Here is a 20507-nt window from a genome sequence, read left to right as displayed (position 1 = left end):
AGGGACTGACCTGGTAAAGGAAAGGGGGGGATGGAGGAAAGAATATAAAATATATAGAAATTATGTAAATCTTTTCTAGAAAACCTCTTACGCTGGTTACAATACTTCAGAGGAGACTTTACTTTGAGCTCCCTGCACTTAAAATTCCTAGCAGCTCCCAAAATGAGGGAGGTCTGCGTTGCCTTTGAAAAGGCCCGAAGCAGCATTACTTCAGCTAAGGGCCTTGGAGGTTTAGCATATTCATGGCACGCCAAATCTTTATACATATTTCAACGGGAGCGATGGCTGCCGCTGACTAAGAAGAAGCACTATTTCACTCGTTTTCCCTCTGTGTTTGTCGCTCACTCTTTCTCTCCCTCCTCAAGGTAATCCATGAATGCCTTGCTGCCACTTGCAGTATCAGCACTCTGTGAGGAGGGAATCAATGACATGCTTTCCAAACAGCCATGGATGTCCACCATTAAAGGAGAAAATAATTGGTTCAACTTACAATTCTAAATAATCACCTCAGACCACAACTCTCTGTGATAGTTGCTGTGTGGTGTAGTGTTTTGCATCATTTCAACTTTGTGTCCTAAAGGAAAATCTGGACTGTGATCACCAAACTAATAACAAATATAATTCACAAAACATTGGGGACTCTTTAGTCTCCTTATGGGACAGAAGGAGACTAAAGAGGCAATTTAATGAGGAAGAGAAACAAAATCATGGGAACAAATAGCATTTAAACAGAGTGCAGTAAAATGAGACAAAGCAAATACAATACTTCTGGGAATTATTTCCTACATATGTTATCAAACCCAAATAATCCCAATCCACTGTAAATAAAGTGCCACTATAAACCTTGATGCATCTCTCTTCTCACTGTAATTATGAATTAGTTAAGGGTAACTAACAAATAAACAAAGGCATACGGGCAAGGCCGCATTGTATTTCAATTCATGTTTTGACTAAATTTTTTTACTGAAGAAGAAAACAACGTTACAATATTTCACAGATCAGTGACCTTGTTACAAAATGATCTTACTTTTGAATTTATATCAGCAAGAAGAAACATGCTGGAAGAGATCTAAAATATTCATAAGAAAATAATGGGAAGTTGCCGTCCAAAACATACACTTAAAAGAAATTACTTTCTTTACTTCACCAGAATAAAAGAGAGCTCAGCAAAAAACCTTTGACATTGTGATAAAAATGGAAGTTGGTTGTTTTTACTCCGTGTGTTGTCTTGTGAGAAACAGTGATGGTTGGTCAAACTAACGACAAACTACTGGAATCTCACTGAGCTGTACAAAGCAACTTTTACAAAACTTTACAAGTGGTTATCTGTGAGCAAAAACCATCACAAATATGTAACATAAGCCGTAATCATAGTAGCAAGGATGACCTCTAAACACAACATTCAAAACCTTGAAGGAAATGGAGGAAATCTAGTGAGGCAACAGGAGGATCTGTTGTGATGTAAAAAGTTAACATCCATATCTTCTTGTGAGACAACAGAAACTCCCCGGGTCACATGGTTAATAAACCACATGCATCAAATGTTTCTAAATTCAATGTCTGATAGTATTGAGGACGACAATCTTTGTAATTTCTGAAATGTACCAGTAAATACTGAAGTCAACAAAGTGTTAAATCTAGTTTAGTTTTGAGTAGTTGAGTCTAAGGCCCTGTTCAGACCAGTTCAGACCTGGTATTAACATCCGTCTCAGGTGATCTGATCTCAAGTGGACACCTCTAAGTTCAGGTTGGCACACACCCAAGACGCATTGAGGACGCATCTGAGATCTGATAATTCAGACCACATTCGGAGGTGGTCTGGGCCACATGTGTCCACATTCTTTTAGCAGTGTGAACATGAATGTAGCCTGAAGTTCCTCCTCCTCTTGTACCTAACCTCAGCCTGGTAACAAACCTCTGAATTACTGGCCAAATCTACAATTTAAGTGATTCAAATAGGTCTGTGTCGTGCTCATCGATGGCGGTTGGAAAAGAAATCAATCAATGGAAGCAGGATTAAGAATGGGAACCCCATCTTCATACATAGCAAGCAAGCTACTTAGCTAAATTAATGAAAAACAGCAAGAGAAATATGGGAACAAGCGTGGATGAGGTTTATGCAGGTGTCAAGAAACAGAAATAACAACTAAAATCAACATTTTTTTGATTAATGTGAAAAACATTAAGGTAATCGCTTGCCCGTCACCACAGCTTCATCTGACCAATGTCACCTAAAAAAGTCATCAGAAAATACAAAATACCCCCACCTCCCAACAACAAACTGGCCAATGTTAACATGATGTCAGGCTGAATAAATGCAGTGAAACAAAATGACTAATCAGTGAGCTAACCTGCACTAGCTTCAGAAACTCCAAGCTAAAACTCAGCAAAGCTAAAACATGTTGCTGGTGTTTATTTGTCATATGTTAAAATAAACAAATTTGTATTATTGTACTGGATGATAAGACTTTGGATGGCAAAGACCAAATAACAATTGTTTTGTTTGCATTCAACAACTACAACTTGCAAGAGGCTCATACAGTGTGCCAATAGCTTAGCATTATGGTAGCATGCTTTTGCTGAGTGCTAACATAATAAACATTTTATTTTTCTTTAATTTACATCCTATTGTAAGTGTTGTCCATTACACTAGAATATATTTATCTGAGAATGTTTACAGAAAACTCCAAGAACAGGTTTCAGCTCATCAGAAACTGTGTTGGAGTTAGAGAAGTTAGCGGAAAAGAGGCTAGCTAGGAAAAGAAGCAGGACTTTGTCTCTTTGAAACCATTCATTTAGATCCCGATTTTCTCCCTGACGTGCAGATTACAGAAGTATCACGTGGATTAAAGCTCTGGGTGAAGCTCATAAAACTGATGGAAAAACTGTATGAATGTGAAGCAAGGCCACGCTCAAAGCCATGCATACTCACATACTCAATTAACCTGGATACAGACTGTAACTGATGAAAAATTCACACAACAACATCAATTTCTTAGTCCATAAACCTGTATGTTAGATTATGGTTTCCATGGTGAACAGCAGAAATAAGGTAGCATCAAATCATTTTTTGAAGGCTATTTTCCTTTCAATGCATGTCTGTTAGGGCATTATTTATTTAGTTCACTTTTCAAGTGACACTGGAAACCCATTTTACTATCAGTATCAACTTTTGGTCTTTTTCCATAGTTTGACATACAGGTTTCAGCGACTGAAGCAATGTTAAATGTCTGACTTACATCATAGTGCCTTGACTTCTTCATTTCCTTGATTGGTGTAATCTGCTCTCCTTTCTTCTGGGAGGGTTTGGTCTCTTTGGCAGTTTGGTTCTCAGACTCGGTCTTAGGCTTCTCCTCTGTGGGTTTTGGCTGTTTCTGGGTGTCCATGGTTGGTACTGGTGCCGTAGCTGGCATCGTGGTCTTGGTGTCAGTCGGTTGTTTGGCAGCAGTGGGTGCAAATGGTCCGCTAACGCCAGTTCCCGCCTGCGGTTTCTGGGACTGGGCTGGCCTGGTCCCCTGCTGACTGGTGGGTTTGTGGAGAGGGCTTTGCTGGCTGGCTGGCGCCTGGTGACGGGGCGAGCCCATTGGCTGGTGTTTGGGAGACGGATGAGGAACGGGAAGAGGAGGTTCGTCAAGACCGCCTCCGGACATCAGCCGCTGGGTCTGGCAGTTGAGACATAACCACTCCTTTTTCTGAAACAGAGAGAGGACAAAAACCAACAACAGTTAATGATAACAAACCTTTTTTTCCACAATGTTTTTATATTTGATTATTGCGATAACATGGTCAATAAAAGGTATTTGAAGTCACACACCCTGATTTTTTGAAAGATAAGAATAAGATATGAAAGTCCCAGCTTATTTTTGATGCTTTTTAAAGGATCAAATTTGAAAAAATCAACACTATGCAGAAGGAAAGATACTATTAAGGGACTATAGGGCACTATAACGAAACACAGAGGTGTATGTCTCATAAACATATGATTTAAAGAGCTATTAAAGTGAGCTTTTCAATGAAATGTTGCTGGATTGAATAAAAGATGAACCTTTTCAAAAACTCAACAAGTAGGTTATTACTGCTGAGCAGCAGCTTCCATGTAAGTGTGTGTTTCTTTCTGTGTCTGCATATGTGTGCGTGAATGAAATGACATTTAATCCTCCTTCCGTCTGCAACTTCTCCTCCAGGAGTCACTGTGTTCCTCTTCAACTTCTCAGGTTAAATAAGATTGACGGTTTAACAAACTGATTAATATTCTTAACATTCAAAATGTCGATTCCACTTAAACAGCAGGCTGCAGAGACAACTGCACACACACACTTACACACATACACTTACACACACATTTACATGCTGCATACACTCTGTAAATCTTATTTCCAGACAGAGCTTTAGCAGTTTAAGCTGAGCTTTTGCACACTTCTAAAAGGCCAAGTCATTCTGATAGCTGCACCCTATTGTCGTCGCATCAGCTCCCCTCACAGCATCACACACACACACACACACACACACACACACTCTGAGGCTGACTGACAAAAAATGTGAAGCACATAAAAGCACAGACACACACGTGAAAACACTTTGAAACCCTCTTTGAGATACAAACTATTTGTCAATCCTTTAAAAGTTTAGCAGGAACATATAAAATGTCCTGTAAAGATTCACAACATCAAACCTTCTCCAGCCTGTTGTCACTCCTGATAGATCTGCTGATGTGGACACAGTATCTCTGAGATCTTTCTATAGAATAAATGTGTTTCAAGTCTGGAAACAAAAGAAGCATAAGAGAACTGACCTAGCATCAGCACTGATAGCCACCATGGCTAAACAGGCAGAGAAGAGCTTCATATATAGAAATTTAATTTAATAAAAGCCTGCAATAACAGAATTTTTGGCCACTTGGCAGCAGTGGAAACAAGCTGTGGACACAATATTGACTCATAACTTTTGGGAGCTCTTTAGCTTTGCTCACCAGCTAGTTGCTAACTGTTTGTCACATCACACACTGACTTTTACCCCTTCAGATAAACATATCAACTGTGCAGTGCAGAGGAAAAATATCTATGAAAATATTTATCATAAACTGACAGTGACTCTCTCCAGTGACAAAGCAGAATCTTGCATGTTCCAGCCTCAGTGTTGTTTAACTTCCTAGCTCAGAGTCTGGACTGTAGTTTGGAATCACAGGGGAGACGCAGGAACTTGGGTCTTGAGGAGTATTAGCTGTAGTTGTAGAACACAGCTACACTGCTAACTGCTAATTAACTAGCTAACTCTGCTCCGGGCGCTAGCATCACCTCTCTCTCTCTCTCTCTTTCTCTACGCACACAACCTACTTACTGATCTATTCCTGAAAGCAGCTGCTCTATTCCTGTAACTATATTGTCTCAAATTTACAACAGATCTCACACAAAGAGGATAAATCAGCGTAATTTACTCGTTTACTTACGATTGCTGCCTCTTAACATCTGCGCATGCGTATATAATGCTACTGATCTGAGAACGTTCAGACAGTTTGACAAGCACACCGGCTACCGTTAATGAAATAACGATAGCGGCAAATATGCCGCCACCGAAGGGCGGGAAAGCAAGGGAAGCTCAGCTTCCCCTAAAATGTCAACAAAATAAGTGGTCAAATATGTCCTGTTGTGTGTACATTTCATTGACTAAATATGCGCTAGAACACGTTCATCTTTTGTTCAGAATCAGCTACGTATCACAGGTAACCGACACGACTTCCTCCTCATTCATCCCCGCAGCGCCACAGAGCTTTACACAGTGTAGACACCGAGCGTCTACTGACTTCAATGGGGAAGCAGAGAGTGGGTTGTTCCACTGCAGCCAAACTAGACGGTCATTGGATAAATGCTGGGCTTTGTCCCGCCCATCGGACGCTCAGCGTCTCTGGGGGTCTATGGGACAGTGGGCTGGCCCGGACGCTCGGCTTCTGTATGATGATTGGATGATCTGTCTGAGGCTGAGTCCCTCTTTGATTGACAGCGAAATGAGCAAAATGAGCGAATCAGCGATCTTGAAGTATAAGCATCCACCGGAGCATTTTTCAAGTTTTTAATTCCGTTGTTTGGAGTTGATCTGGAGACGTTACTGATCCTCAGCGACTTTGTCTTTGTTAAAAACGACTAGCGTTGTGTTTGGTGACTCTCTTCTGTCACTCTGCGAATTTACATATAAATAAACGGACACATTTTATGATGTAGGCCGAAAATGAGCTTCCCCTCATTATAAGACCAGCAGCCGCCACTGCTTGTAATTGATGTTTATATTTAACTTTAACATAGTTATTAAGAGTTATTAGCTTATTTTTAAGAAAGTGTACATTCATATTTAAATATAAAAATGCATTGACTGAATTGAGAATTATCTGTTAATTTGTTTCTCTTATTTACATGATGTTAAATATTCTTTTTCTCCCTGTTATCTCTATTTAGCCTGTTTATTATTCTCTCTCTCTTTATCCAGGACAGTAGCTGATGCTGTTTTGGGCTGATGAGCAGCTGTATTACTCATGTAATGAATAATTGACAGATGTAGTCCTCCCTGCACGACACTTATCTTCCATCTCTGCTCTTTTCCACCCACTCATCGAAGCCTCTCTCTCTCTCTTGCTCTTTCCAGCAAACTCACCAAACCTCTTCCAAACACTCCTCTCCTCCTCATTCTGTCTTTTCTCTCCCTCTCTTCTTTATCTCGCTCCTGCTCTCGCTTTATCTGAATCCCCTTTTGAGTGTTTATCTGTGATTGGGTGCCATACGAAAAGACTCCATCTCCCTCTGCCAGAGTCCTGCAGTGACCAACGCTGCCTAGGATCAAGAAGTGGACACTCTAGTAGTTAACTGTGACCATTAAAACCTTTGTAATGCTATTTGGAATTATCAGGAAGGAACAAAGTAGATAAACTAGAAAAATTCCCAAATAATCATATTTTCCTGAACCTGAAAAAAGGGCCCAAAGAAATAACGTCTATCACCCTGTAGAAAGCCTTCATTCCAAGACGGGCCAAACATTTTAATGATCCATAACCAAATCCTTCAACATGGATCCACCAGCTCCAATAAGTAACAACTTCTCTGAGTTTTTATTTCCCGCAGAAACACAAATGTGGTGGGCAACAATAAAGAGACAGAGCCAAAAGAAGCTGAACAGAGACAATGGATCTATCTGGCTGCAGCCCAGCTCTCCCTCAGGAATACAGCTTAGTCATTCAGAGTTGCTTTGTAAATGTGAAAATCTCTTCAACAGCAAAATGTCTACATTTTCACATTCAAGTGAATGGTATGTGATATATCTTTACCCTGAAACACGATGTGCTTCTCTTTTTTATACACATCTGTTTTCGTGTCCACGTTCAAATAAGGAGGAAAGAATGGAGAAAAATCGAAGATAAAACTGAACAAATGGTGAAAATCATTAATGTAGTATTTTTTTCAGTTATTTTCACTGTGATGAAATGAGACATTGATTTAGAGCTAAAAGGCTTCCCACCAGGAGGATGTTTAATTACCTCCACACACTGTTTTCTGCCGCTCTCTTTAAAAGCACATTTTCCTTTGACCGTGTTTCTCCCTCCAGAATGAATTCAGCATACCAAACGGAGAGCACCGTTTTTTTAAAAGTGGAACAAATGACTAGTGAAAGTGTCAAAACATTTGAGCACCAGACCAGAATTCATTAGACTGAGCTCGGCTCTCTGAGCATGAAGGATTAAGGCGTAATAGAAAAAAGGAACATTTGAGAAGCGGAAACCAGGAAAAGTTTGATGTGTTTCCTTTATGATTTAAATTATTCTCAAAATAATTGACGATTACTTTTCCGCTAATCAACTAATCAATTAATCGTGTAAATGGGTTTCAGCTTTCATAGAGCCTGCACAATATCGATATTTATCATATCTTTTTCACATAAAGCAGCTATAACACTGAATATAATGAATATTGTGACTTCATTGTAAATACTAACATATATAATACAGAGAACATTTCTCTACTAGGGGGGTTTGAGGCTCATGTTTAGACCCTGTAGTACAGAATGTACTGGAGGATGCTGACACTGTGTGTATGTGTGCACATGCTACCTCCAAAGAAAGAGTCTGTGTGTGTGTGTGTGTGCGCGCGCGTGTGTGTGCATGTGTGCATCTCCTGAAGCAGCTAACTGTACAGTAACATCTGAGACTTGAATCATTTTTAGACCCTAAAGTGAACTCATTCCCTCCTTTTCCCAGAGCAAGTACATTCAGTCTTACAGATCACATTGTGTGTGTGTGTGTGTGTGTGTGTGTGTGTGTGTTTGGTCTAGGTATAACTCATGTTGTTGGGACCTAAATCTCTACACATACTGGTGACAAAAAGCAATTCCCCATAACGTTAATAATTACACTTTAAGGTGAAGACATGCTCTAAGGTTAAGGTAAAGGTTAGGGTTAGGCAGTCATGGTTAAGTCTCCTGGAAGTGAATGTATAAGTCAATGTAATGTCCTCTAAAGTCATGCATTCACGACTGTGTGTGTGTGTGTGTGTGTGTGTGTGTGTGTGTGTGTGTGTGTGTGTGCAGAGTAGCCCATCGCTGCACCACTTAACCTACATAGCACCAACAATCTGGTCCTTTTTCCTCCTGTCAATAACGCTCAGTAAAATGCTCCATCAGTCCTAATTCTCTTTGAAGAGCACTGCTGTTTTCTTTTCATCTGCCGCTCTCATTCTGAAGCTTATTATGTATTCAGACTCTCTCTCTCTCTCTCTGAATGTCTGTCCTTTTGAGATGTGTTGACTGTTGTGGGATTGTATTTTTCCTGTACCTTCCAGCTCTCTTTGTGTATTTCTTTTCCTCCTGTTTGCCTTATTGCTCTTTTACATTTTTTCCTCTGTAACGACCTCGTTTCTCTTTTTGCAGTTCATGAAATGAAAAGCCGTGGATCTGTTGTTTATTTACATGGATCTACTGCACACTATATCTCCTCCACCAGTGGACTGGATGTATGACAAACTGAAGCCACGGTACTCGGGGGGCTGTACAATTACTCATGAATGAATGTATTTGTATTTGTCACACACTAGCCCTGAGGAAATCTGCATCATCCGTAAGGACTGTTTGGTGTCGCTTGCTTTTTCTTCTCTTTCTCCCCTTTTGTCTTTACTTCTTCTTCCACCATTATATGTGCACGTACATGAGTTTGGATCACTACACATCATCTGCAGAAACCCACCTCAGCCTTGGAGGAAACCCTGGTAACTCTGATAAAAGGTGTTTCTCTAAGCATCTCCGCTTCTCTCAGTTTCAGTTCACTGGTAGTTCCTAGTTCCTGCACTTCCTCTCTCTCTCTTTTTCCCTCTTCTCCACATGATCGCTAAACATCTTCCTCTTCCTCTCAGCTCTTCTCTCTCTCCCTGTCACCACCGTCTCCTTTTCTCTCCCTCCAACAGAGCCAGTGCTATTTTTACCCAGAGTGCCATTGTTCTGCTTGAGCGCACCCTTCTCTAGCACTGGCTCCCGCTTTAGGCTGCACTCTACTGCAGCGCACATACACTCATACTTACACGCACACACACACACACACACACATATGTAGACACACGGTTCACATCAATGCAAAATGGAGGAGGCCTGTGTAGCTGAAGGCTAACCAGAAGGAGAGAGATGACAAGCAGAAGGAGGAAGAGGAGGAGGAGGGAAGGGGAGAGGAGAAGCCTACGGGGCAGAGGGGAAATGGGGAAGTGAGCGACACCACATGTGCACAAGTACGTGCACACACACAGTAATTCAGCTAAGCCTCTAGAAATGTGTGAGAGAGAGAAGATGGACAGAGACAGGGGAAGAACCGTGTGAAGTGGCGGCAGACAGCTGAAGTGGACAACAGAGAGGAGCTGATGATGATGATGATGCTGATGATGATGATGATGAGGATGGTGGGAGTAACGGGGATTCAGGTTTGGGTTATTACAACACTTTGGTTTACATTAAGGAAAGATTGTGGGTTTGGTATTTAAAAAGAGACGACCATCTTTAGGTTCTGAGCGACATAATCGCAACTATAAAAAAGTTAATCAGGCTTTTCATGGGAAGATATTGTCAAAAAAAATGAAATATAGAGCGAGTCAATGTTTTGAAGACATAATATTAACATTTGTGACTCTGTAGATATGTTATTAAAATCTTTATCTAGATTGATTGATTGATTGACTTTATTCTTCCACCTCTGCGGAAATTTGTGTTCGGCCTCTCCCAAAGAAAGCACAATAAAAATACATACAGTCTTCATTTTGTGTTCGACGCTTGTATGGCACAGATATCGAGTCAGACAGGGCTGGAACATGTTAAAGTATTCATTAAGTAAACAGTAAGAAATCGATCGGCATCCATTCTTTCTGTTTGCAGTGTGACAGTTGTCCAACACTTTAAAACAAAGCAGTGGAAAGACAAATTTCTTTAAAAATCATAGTCAGTTCACCCAGATAAACATATCCAGTCGAGATCATTTGTTTTTATTTCATGAGGTTTTGAGACAGTGTGAGGCAGGAGAGTTTTGTTTGTGGAGCTCACAGTGTTGCTTCTTTCTACCAAAGAAAAGTTCAGTTGTATGGATTGATTGATGTAAAGCTAATATTCCACACCTCACCACTATATGAGAACAACAAGCCTCAGCTTCACAGTGCAGTCCTTCACCAAGTGACAGGAAGCCACGCATCATCACCATCACCATCATCATGACAGCCTCATGAAACTTCCCTGCGGCAATATTTGTCGACCCCCGGGGCCACACACTCTGATGAGCCAATCAGAGCGCAGACAGGTGTTGATTGATGGCTGACTAGACCTATCAGTTCACTTGAAACGTAGCTACGGCTTCTGCTGAGCCGTGCGCTTTCTCTGAAATATGGCAGAGTGTCAAACCACAGAACATGAAAGGATGTGTACTCTGAACATCCTCAACTCTGTCTCCTCGCTCAGCCAGTCATCAAACACACACATGAAACTTTTTGTCTTCACTTCTTACACTGGAAAAATTTAAACTTCCAGTGCCATAAAATGTATTCATTTTTTGTAAATATCATAATGTGACCTTGTCACTGTCTTCCATCCTCACTAATTATTTTTGCACCAACAGTCTTGAACCCAAACAACAGTGTGTGAGTTTCGGGGCAGGTTTCACCGCTCGCTGCACAGCTTGCATCAGTTCTGTCACTGTACGTGAGGAGTCTCACATTTATATGACAACAAAGACCATATTTCACTGGAGCCCTCCCACAGAAATCCTCTCTCCTCCTGATGTTTTCAGATCTACTTACTCTTGTTCTATGTCTCCATCTTAAACCCTGTTTCTTTGCGCCGTCTCCTCATTACAGTTTGATTTCCTCTCTCTACTTTTGTCCATTTAAACTGTAACAAAAACTATTATTACCCACGAACTAATGGAAAGTAGCTAATTACATCCACTCAACTGCTGTACTTTTTTAAAGCTACTTTATATTTCTACTCCACAACATTTTAGAAAGAAATGTTGTACTTTCTACCCCACTACTGTATATCTATCTGACAGTTACAGCAGGGTTAAAATTTTGGGGGGGATTTGGGGGGTCCCCCTTTAGCCTTAAGTTACAGCTCAGATAACAAATGTTAGCTAGTTTCTAACTTTAGCCTTAAATTACAGTTTAGCTAACTAATGAAAGCTAGCTTCTAACATTAGCCTTAAGTTACAGTTTAGTTAATTAATGTTAGCTAGCTTCTAACTTTAGCCTTAAATTACAGTTTAGTTAATTAATGTTAGCTAGCTTCTAACTTTAGCCTTAAGTTACAGTTTAGCTAACTAATGAAAGCTAACTTTAGCCTTAAGTTACAGTTTAGTTAATTAATGTTAGCTAGCTTCTAACTTGAGCCTTCAGTTACAGTTTAGTTAACTAATGTTAGCAAGTTTCTAACTTTAGCCTCAAATTACAGTTAGCTAACTAATGATAGCTAGCTTATAACTTTAGCCTTAAATTACAGTTAGCTGACTAATGTTAGCTAGTTTCTAACTTTAGCCTTAAGTTAAAGTTAGTTAACTAATGAAAGCTAGCTTCTAACTTTAGCCTTAAATTACAGTTAGCTAACTAATGAAAGCCAGCTTCTAACTTAAACCTTACATTACAGTTAGCTAACTAATGATAGCTAGCTTCTAACTTTAGCCTTAAATTACAGTTTAGCTAACTAATGTTAGCTAGCGTGCCCTTTCATTTCCAATGTTGACTTGTCATTTTATTACCAATATCGAAGGATTAGCTGTTGGAGAGATATGTTTTGACATCAATATAGAGTTTATTATTTCATGTGATGTGGTGGTTTAGTCTTTTACCTTTAACTTCAGTTTTTAGAGTAGTCACCCTCTTCCTTTTCACTCAGGAGTTTTACCTGGTTGGGTTTCCTTTCGCCCTGGAGAAATAGCTAACCCCCCAGATTGCCATTGTATAATTCACACTGAGTTACAGTTACTAGATTAAGATTTAAGCAGCTTCTTGGGAAACCTTGTCACATGTCCGACGTCTTTAAGTTGCAAGCACTTTAACTTCAAGCTTATCAGATGGTTTCTTTTATACACTCTAAGTGTGTGCGGCCCAGACAGATCAATATATTCAGTATTTTACAAAAGAAAATCTGTATTTTACAAGAAAAAAGTTAAAACTAATTTACCTCTTCCTCGTTTGTCTCTGTCCATTTCTCTAAGAACAGATGGATGATTCTGTAAACAAACCAGTCCTTCAAACTAAATGAAAAACGATGTAATTTGTAATTTCCTTCCAAAGAGACCCATATCTGCTCTAATACCAGCCTCAGTATAAAGACGTTCCCATGTTCATGGCAGACAACAGTCATAATTCATACAACCACCGAAGGTCATTGTCAGAGGAATGTTAACATAGGTCGTTTCAGGCTTTTGAGCGAATGACAAATGCTGCTGTTTTTCCTGTGAGGACAGTCTCCTCCCATTTGTTGCCCTCATTGGATGTGAAGTTCTTCAGACAGCCAGAATGTGATAAACTTATTTAAGTCATATGATGGGACTTGAAATCCTCACTAGTTAAAGATCACTTTTAAAAAAAACTCCAAATGGATATATAGACAATAACTGCCTGTTTGTTTGAGGAGTTAATCAGATTACAGCGGTCACACTCATAGTTTTAGCTAATGTCAGAATTCATCATCCCGGCAGCGATGAATCGACTACATATGCAAATGAGTTCCTCCTACACACAGCCTGAGCAGAGGAAAGAGGTGGGCGGACGAACCTTGTCTGGGTTTTATATCTGCTCTGTGAAGAATAGCTGGTCGTCCGGTCGGAGACAGAAAATAGGTAGGAAGTGAGAGAGGTGACAGTGTAATGTGGGCAATAAAACATAATGTGTACACATTAGCACGAACACACAGATATATACAGCCCCCACTCCTCTCTCACAACAAGGTTACATAATTACAGAAGCTCCATTGTGATGAAAAATGAGGAAGAGGAAGATTTTTTTTAAATATCTTTAAAATGAAAATAAAACCTGCTTTTGTTAGGTAACATGTCAATCCTCTTCTCTACTTCTATTTCTACAACTTGTTTCTCTCCTCTTCCTCTCCACCTCTAATTTATCTTGTTTATTCTCTCCTTTGCTGGTTTTCCACACCTATAATTCATCCCCTCCTATCTCTCCTCCCCTAGTGTCTCTCTTCCTCCTCCATACTTCCTCCTTCTCTAATTTATTCCTCTATTTCCTTCCCCTTGTTTTTTTCTCTCCTCCTCCACCTTTAATTCATCCCCTCCTTTCTCTCCTCCTCAAGCGTCAAATCTCTTTATCCTCTCCTCCACTCCCTCTCCTGCTTCTTTCTCTTCTGCTTTTATTGCTTCTCCCGCTCCTTCTTCTTCTCCTCTTGTTCTCTCTATCCCTGCTTTTCTTCCCTCCAACAGGGTGAAAACCGCGTTGGATGAAATCCTCCACTGTTAATCCAGGTGCAGTGAATCTATGTATGCATGGATGTGTGTGTGTGTGTGTGTGTGTGTGTGTGTGTGTGTCTTCATGTCTGCATGTGGAGTCCAGCATTTCTTCCCTTTCCCTCGATCTCTTGTATCAAATCAAATCGCTTTTATCAGCGCAGATGTTTCAGGTCAGTAATTTATAAAACCAAATAATAGATTTGAAAATGAAATTTTTCTCTCAGAGTGAATGAGTTTCGTCTCACCTCAAACTAATGCTTGATTCTTGATTTACTCGTTTCAGTTTGGTTCATTTCGAATCGGTTTCCCGCAGCGTATTGCCATGACAACAGAAAGACATCTCTCTAGTTGCAATGAAACAATGATCTCTAACTTACTTTGCTGTCGCTCTTATTTCTTATTCATGTGTGTGATGTTTATGTTTGTGTGTGTGTGTGTGTATGTGTGTGTGTGTGTGTGTGCAGGCTGCAGAGATCAGAGGGTTTGTAATAGGATGGACGCTCGCCAGAGGCAAAAACACAGCAGAGCGACAGCGGCCTGGCTATCTCAGCGCTGATCAACAGGGAACATGAAGTCAGCTAACTTCTGCAAACGCTTCATCAGACACATGTTTACGGGAAACAAACACACCTGCTGTTTCACACTGTATCATCAATTTACTGTCAGATTGAACAGTAAATCAAATAACTGTGCGTAATGTGAACTGCAGATCTACGGAGCTTTTCATCCTCTTTCAGCTCATTGTTTTGGTTTCACAGCGCGTTCCCTGCGTGGTTCAGTCTCGTGCATCGGCGGCCATGTTTCTGATAGTATCTGAATCCACTGTCTGTCCAGCACATGGAAACGTTTGTCATTCTTCTGGCACATTTAGCAGCTGCAGAGCCAGATGTTTCTCTCAGGAGAGGGCGGAAGTGAATGTAAATGTTTCTGTGTCTGATGGACGCAACAACTCACAGTAACCAACATGCCGACTGTATCGAGGAGTTTGTTGCCGTGGTTACAACAGAAACGAGCCCACGGGTGTTCGGAGAGCAGCGTGTTCGATTCCCGTGTGAAACCAGCTGTTTATCTTGTAACTATGGCAACAAATATCGTCAAATGTCAAGGAAGTACTTACTTTAACCCAAATGTTCCTTAACCTAACCAAGCCACGACTGTTGCTGTCCTCAGCATTAGATGATCTCTGTTGTCATGGTTACAATAATAACAGCGAACAGTCATGGATGATAGAAACAACACGGGATTCGAACACTGCTCTCTTGTCTCTCTTTATTCTACGTCACCGAAACTTTCCCCTTAGTGCTCCTGTCATCATCACTACGACCACTAGATGTCGCCTAGCAACAAAAATCAACTATGATGTCATAACAACCTGCTGCACAGACGACCTATGGGCTTGTGTCTTACAGGAGGACGGTCCAAACACCACGAGAGTGACGTGATTCTTCACAGTTAAACAACCTAAAAAATAAAGTCTGTGCTAAATGAAAACTACTTGAGCAAAGTTTAGCAGCCGCTCTTTAACGCGTCTTTAGCGACGTGTGTGAAGCCGCTCGTCCTCAAAGATACGACGACTCCTCCTCTTGTTTTTATCCGCAGAGCTGAAACACAAATTACCTCTGTGGGGACTCAAAGTTTACCAAGTGGAAGTTCTCGCCTCGCTGTGTGTACCCACATTTGAACCTCAGCCTCGGCGGTGGGGGGGCTGCTGGGTATTATTAGGATTTAATTGATCTGGCCTTGGTTTTAGTATGAGAGAGACTGCAGCCTTTGAAGTGCTGAAGTGTGTACTTTGAAGTGCAGGAGGCAGTCCTCACTTGGACAGGAGCATTATGGGTAGGGAAGATTGCTGGCTCATCCCGCAGGGCGAAGAAAAAGACACGATCAGACAGATGCTAGGGAGGAAGTTAGAGGAAGAAAACGTCGAGGAAAGTTCAGCCAGTGGCTCAGAGAGGAGGAGAGGGAGGAGAGGAGAGGAGGAAACAAGAGAGGAGAGGGAGGAGAGGAGAGGAGAGAGGAGAGGAGGAAACAAGAGAGGAGAGGGAGGAGAGGAGAGAGGAGGAGAGGGAGGAAAGGAGAGGAGGAAACAAGAGAGGAGAGGGAGAAAAGGAGAGGAGGAAACAAGAAAATACCAGTTTCCTGTCTGTCATTTATCTATTTTTCCCTTCTGCTGCCATAGGAGGGATTTTGTGCAAGTTTTGGTTCCTGTTGAAGACCACCACCTCCTCCACCTCCAACACCTCCTGCATGTGACTGACTGTTCATCATCTTGCACAGAGTGAGAAAGAAATTGGGGAAGCAGAAGGAAGGGAGAGGATTTAACGCGCAAAACAGGATTGAAAGAAAAGGTGAGGAGAGGAGGGAGGAAGGAGGGAGGAGGACAGAAAACAGAAAGGAGAGGAGGAGGGAGGAGAGAAGAAGAAATCAGAGAGCGAGCAGAGACGCAGGCGAAATGTCAGAGTGAAAGAGAGAGGCAGAGGGAGAGGATAAGGATATTAACGAATTAGAAAGAGAGATGAGAGGAGGACGAGGGGAGAGAGGAAGAGAGGGGAGAGGAGGAGGAGAGAAAAGGGAGGCGGATTCCAAAAATGTACAGTGAATTAGTTCTGCCTCATGAAACTGGCAGTTCTGGCTGACAAATGCTTTGCGGCTAGGATTTCTGTGTGTTTGTGTGTGTTTGTGTGTGTGTGTGTGTGCGCGTGTGTGCGCATGTGTGTGTGGGTGTGTGTGTGTGTGTGTGAGTGTGTGTGTGTGTGAGTGTGTGTGTGTGTGTGTGTGTGTGTGTGTGTGTGTGTGTATAAAGAGCATCACTGCCTCCCCAGAACAAGAACAGAGCTGATGCCGTGTTTGACATTTAGACAAAAACACAAGCTCCGTCTTTTAAAAGAGCGGCAGCGAGAGGGAATCTCTCACGGAGGTGATGAGGTCAGAGGTCAGAGGTCAGACGTGACTGTTCTGTTGCTGCTGAGAATAAAAAAAAAAAAACCATGAACTGTACCTGTCACGTCATGTCATCCTCACCTCGCTCTTAAAGCTGCTCAGCCTCAGACACACAGACGAGTTCGTCCAATCAGACACTCAGGTTCATTTCTGGTGTGATTCACAAACATAACCTCGAGCGATTAATCAAAACAGAAAAAAATGATGAGTCGGAGTTAAAAAGTCAAGTTGTAGTCGAGCCGCTAAACCTCGAGTCCGAGTTGAATCCCGAGCCTCCACTGTCTGAGTCCGAGTCGAGTGTCCGTTACACAAAGACGTACAAATAAAGAAGGTCTGAATTAAACACAAACACAGCTGTCACCATTTACAGTTGATCTATTCTGTGTGACACAAGAGCCAAACTAATGCGCTCACAACGCAGCTCAACAGTCCTCGCCTGCAACTTCTGAGTCCAGAGTCCACGTCCCAGTCAGCGCTCAGGTCCAAGTTGAGTTCTGAGTCCTGGACTCGAGTTCCTCAAAACTCAGGTTGTGATGCTTCAGCTGAAGCCAAACACTGTCGATGTTATGATCCGTTTGTTTTTATACAAATATATTATTATTAATATATCGGCTTGTATTATTGTATCTGTCATTGCAGTAGTTTTGGTAAAAAAAAGTTTGATAATGATATAATAAATAAATAAATAAATAAATATAAGCAGATAAGAATCGATTCATTATGACTAAAATAAAAATGTACCTATAGTTTAAATATGAGTTTAAAATGTCCTCACAACAAGAGGTGGACACTTTTGTGGAAGTCCATGTGGATTACAGCTGTAATACAGTATGAACACACACACATACACACACACACACACACATTGTGTAAAGGTCAGTGTTGTGTGTCCTTCAATGTCTGACTCACCTCCGCTCTCTCCCTGTGTGTGTGCGTGTGTGTGTGTGTGTGTTTCGACCCTGACTTACAGCGCGCTGAGTCAGCCTCTATAAAATCACACACTTTTTGTTTTGTTTGTTTTGCATACTGTGCAACCAAACAATATCTGGGTCGGTCTGCACTCTGCCGTTTGTGGGAGTCAGTGTTTTGCTCAAGGGCACTTCAACAGGGGAGGTCTCGTCCTATTTGGTTAGGAGGGGTGGGGTGGGGGGTGGGGGGGTAGATGTGGGAGGACAGGGAGACCCTCTGCATGTGTGACTGCTCATTGGGAGTTAGCCACATATTATAGCGTAAGCGCTAACAAGCTTTTGTTTAACTGTGTTTATTGTTGATATCCTGTCGATTCACTATTTAAACTACGTCTCAGTACAATGTTATTTATGATTCAGTTTTCCTAAGATCAATGTTTTAATCTTTTCACTTTGATATAAAATGAATGTTTAAGATAAAGTCTCTGCAGCAGCAACAGCAGCAGCAGCAGCAGTGTTTTCTGATCCAGCTTCTTTTGATTGTTTAGTTTTCTCAAAATAAATAAAGGTAAAAAAACAGGTTACGGTTAAATTGTCAAAACTCATCATATTTTAGCATTTGAGTCCCCCCCCCCCCCCCCCGTGTATTGGTGTGTGTGTGTGTGTGTGTGTGTGTGTGTGTGTGTGGCTGTTGCAGGAGCTGCAGGGACAACACACTCACTACATGGTGATTATTTGTCATCTCTGAGCAGCGATGACATGACGCCTGTCGCTGCAGCTCAGATTGGAATTGATTAGGTGTCCGATGCCCCCCCCCCCTTAAAAATCATTTGTTCATTTTACACAGAGGCCGAACCAGAAGCTGTTGTCCCACTGCTGCGAGGGCGACCGAGTATGGAAGAAGAAGGGAAGATGGAGAGAGAGACTCTTTGTGTAGTTTCTGTTGGTTACACTTTGATATCAGATAATCAGACGGACTGTGAACGCACCATCAGTTCAGATCATCTAAAGTTTAACATGCAGATTTTATTGACCGACTCCTCAGGCTGTGTGAACGTGTGTCTTCTCTTATATTTAGCCTGTTTGTGTTTTTGCTTTGATCCAAAGACATGAAGTGCAGGGGAAGCGGTTGTTCACAGATCAATAACCAATAACCATTAATTCACACACAGCTGGGAAGACCCCTGACAGGGCGATCAATAGAGAGAAAATGGGGAGGGGCAGATGGGAGGATAAAGGAGAGCAGCATTAAACACTGAGGAGGAACAAACGTGTGGACTGACTGTGATTTCTCCTGGTTTCCTACAGATAGATCCTACACACACACACACACACACACACATATATATGCACAATATACAATTTATAACATCATTTTGAGAATAAAGTCGTAATATTAAAACAACACAAACCTAAAATTACGACTTTATTCTCATGTAATCATGTATCAACAAACACAACCTGCAAATACTGCACCATATGTTCAGAGACACACACATGGACACACAGAGGAGCACTGTGCTGTGACTGAGTGAGGACAACTATTAGCATAATGTAGCCTAACATTAGTGCACAGGAGACAAACCCCAACACACACACACACACACACACACACACACACACACACACACACACACACACAGATGTCAGCGGTCTGTTGCTCCATGGCGTGCAGAGCGGCAGCGACCGTGTGGACGAAGAGACCAGAATAGAAAAGAGTAGATGTGTATAAAAAATAGCCCAGCAGCAAGTGGCAGTTCACAAACCCTGTGTTTTACTGTTATTGAGGACACACAGTCACATGCCACCACACACACACACACACACACACACACACACACACACACACACACACACACACACACACACACTGCATTAAGCTACACTGGTATTTCTCTATGCCCCTTGGGACAACTTAGTGTTAAAGCTACCATCAACCCTACGGGAAATTTACTGCCTTTCAACACTTCAGCACACACACACACACACACACACACACACACACACACACACACACACACACACACACACACACACACTTCAGTGCAAGATATTTTATTGATTAGCACCCTAGAGAGTTGATTGGTCAGTTACAAAGCAGAATCTGCTCCAATTGGACCAAGAGAAGCCTGGACTGTAATTTGATTCACCAAACTGCTCCAGGGGGTGTTTTCTAATTGTTTCATGCTTGTGTACACAGGCGCGCGCGTGTGTGTGCGTGTGTGTGCGTGTGTGTTTGTGTGTGTGTGTGTTTGCTAGGGAGGCGAGATCAATGTACCCTCCCCTCCCGGGGGAGTTTCAGAGATAGTACACCTGCTCTTCTCTTTCCTTTCCGTTTTATTCTCACACTCGTCTTTTATCTCTAACTCCATTTAAATTTAATATTTAATGTCACTGATGCTCGTAACTATTTGTTATTATTTTATTATCATTGCTGAGCGTGATCACCAGGACATCTATATATTTACACTTATTTTTATGCATTTCTCCTCAGAAAGACACAAAAAATTCAGATCTTAAGATATAAGATCTGAATTTACGACCAGAATACATTTCATTTAAGTTAGTAATTTAATATTAATCCATAATAGCATATATTTAATCACAGTGAAGATGCAACTGTTTCCTCATCAGCTGCTCTGTCATTCATTCATGGCGACATTTCTCAACATAAATTCAAGTCACACTTTCTATTATCC

At 41.4% G+C, this 20507-nt stretch overlaps 1 protein-coding gene across 2 annotated transcripts in view; it reads right to left on the bottom strand.

Moving 5' to 3' along the window:
* The window catches only part of bsna (bassoon presynaptic cytomatrix protein a), a 164889-nt gene that overhangs the window by 43872 nt on the left and 100510 nt on the right, over window positions 1–20507 (bottom strand). For both annotated transcript variants that reach the window (XM_056385849.1, XM_056385850.1), the window contains one exon: window positions 3240–3692. In XM_056385849.1, coding sequence (XP_056241824.1) covers window positions 3240–3692 — 453 coding nt within the window. The remainder of the gene's footprint in view (window positions 1–3239; window positions 3693–20507) is intronic.

This window comes from Seriola aureovittata, chromosome 9 (genome assembly GCF_021018895.1).
Source record: "Seriola aureovittata isolate HTS-2021-v1 ecotype China chromosome 9, ASM2101889v1, whole genome shotgun sequence".
Taxonomy (NCBI): domain Eukaryota; kingdom Metazoa; phylum Chordata; class Actinopteri; order Carangiformes; family Carangidae; genus Seriola; species Seriola aureovittata.
The sequence above is the reverse complement of the archived record's forward strand: the minus strand, read 5'-3'. Positions and strand labels throughout refer to the sequence as shown.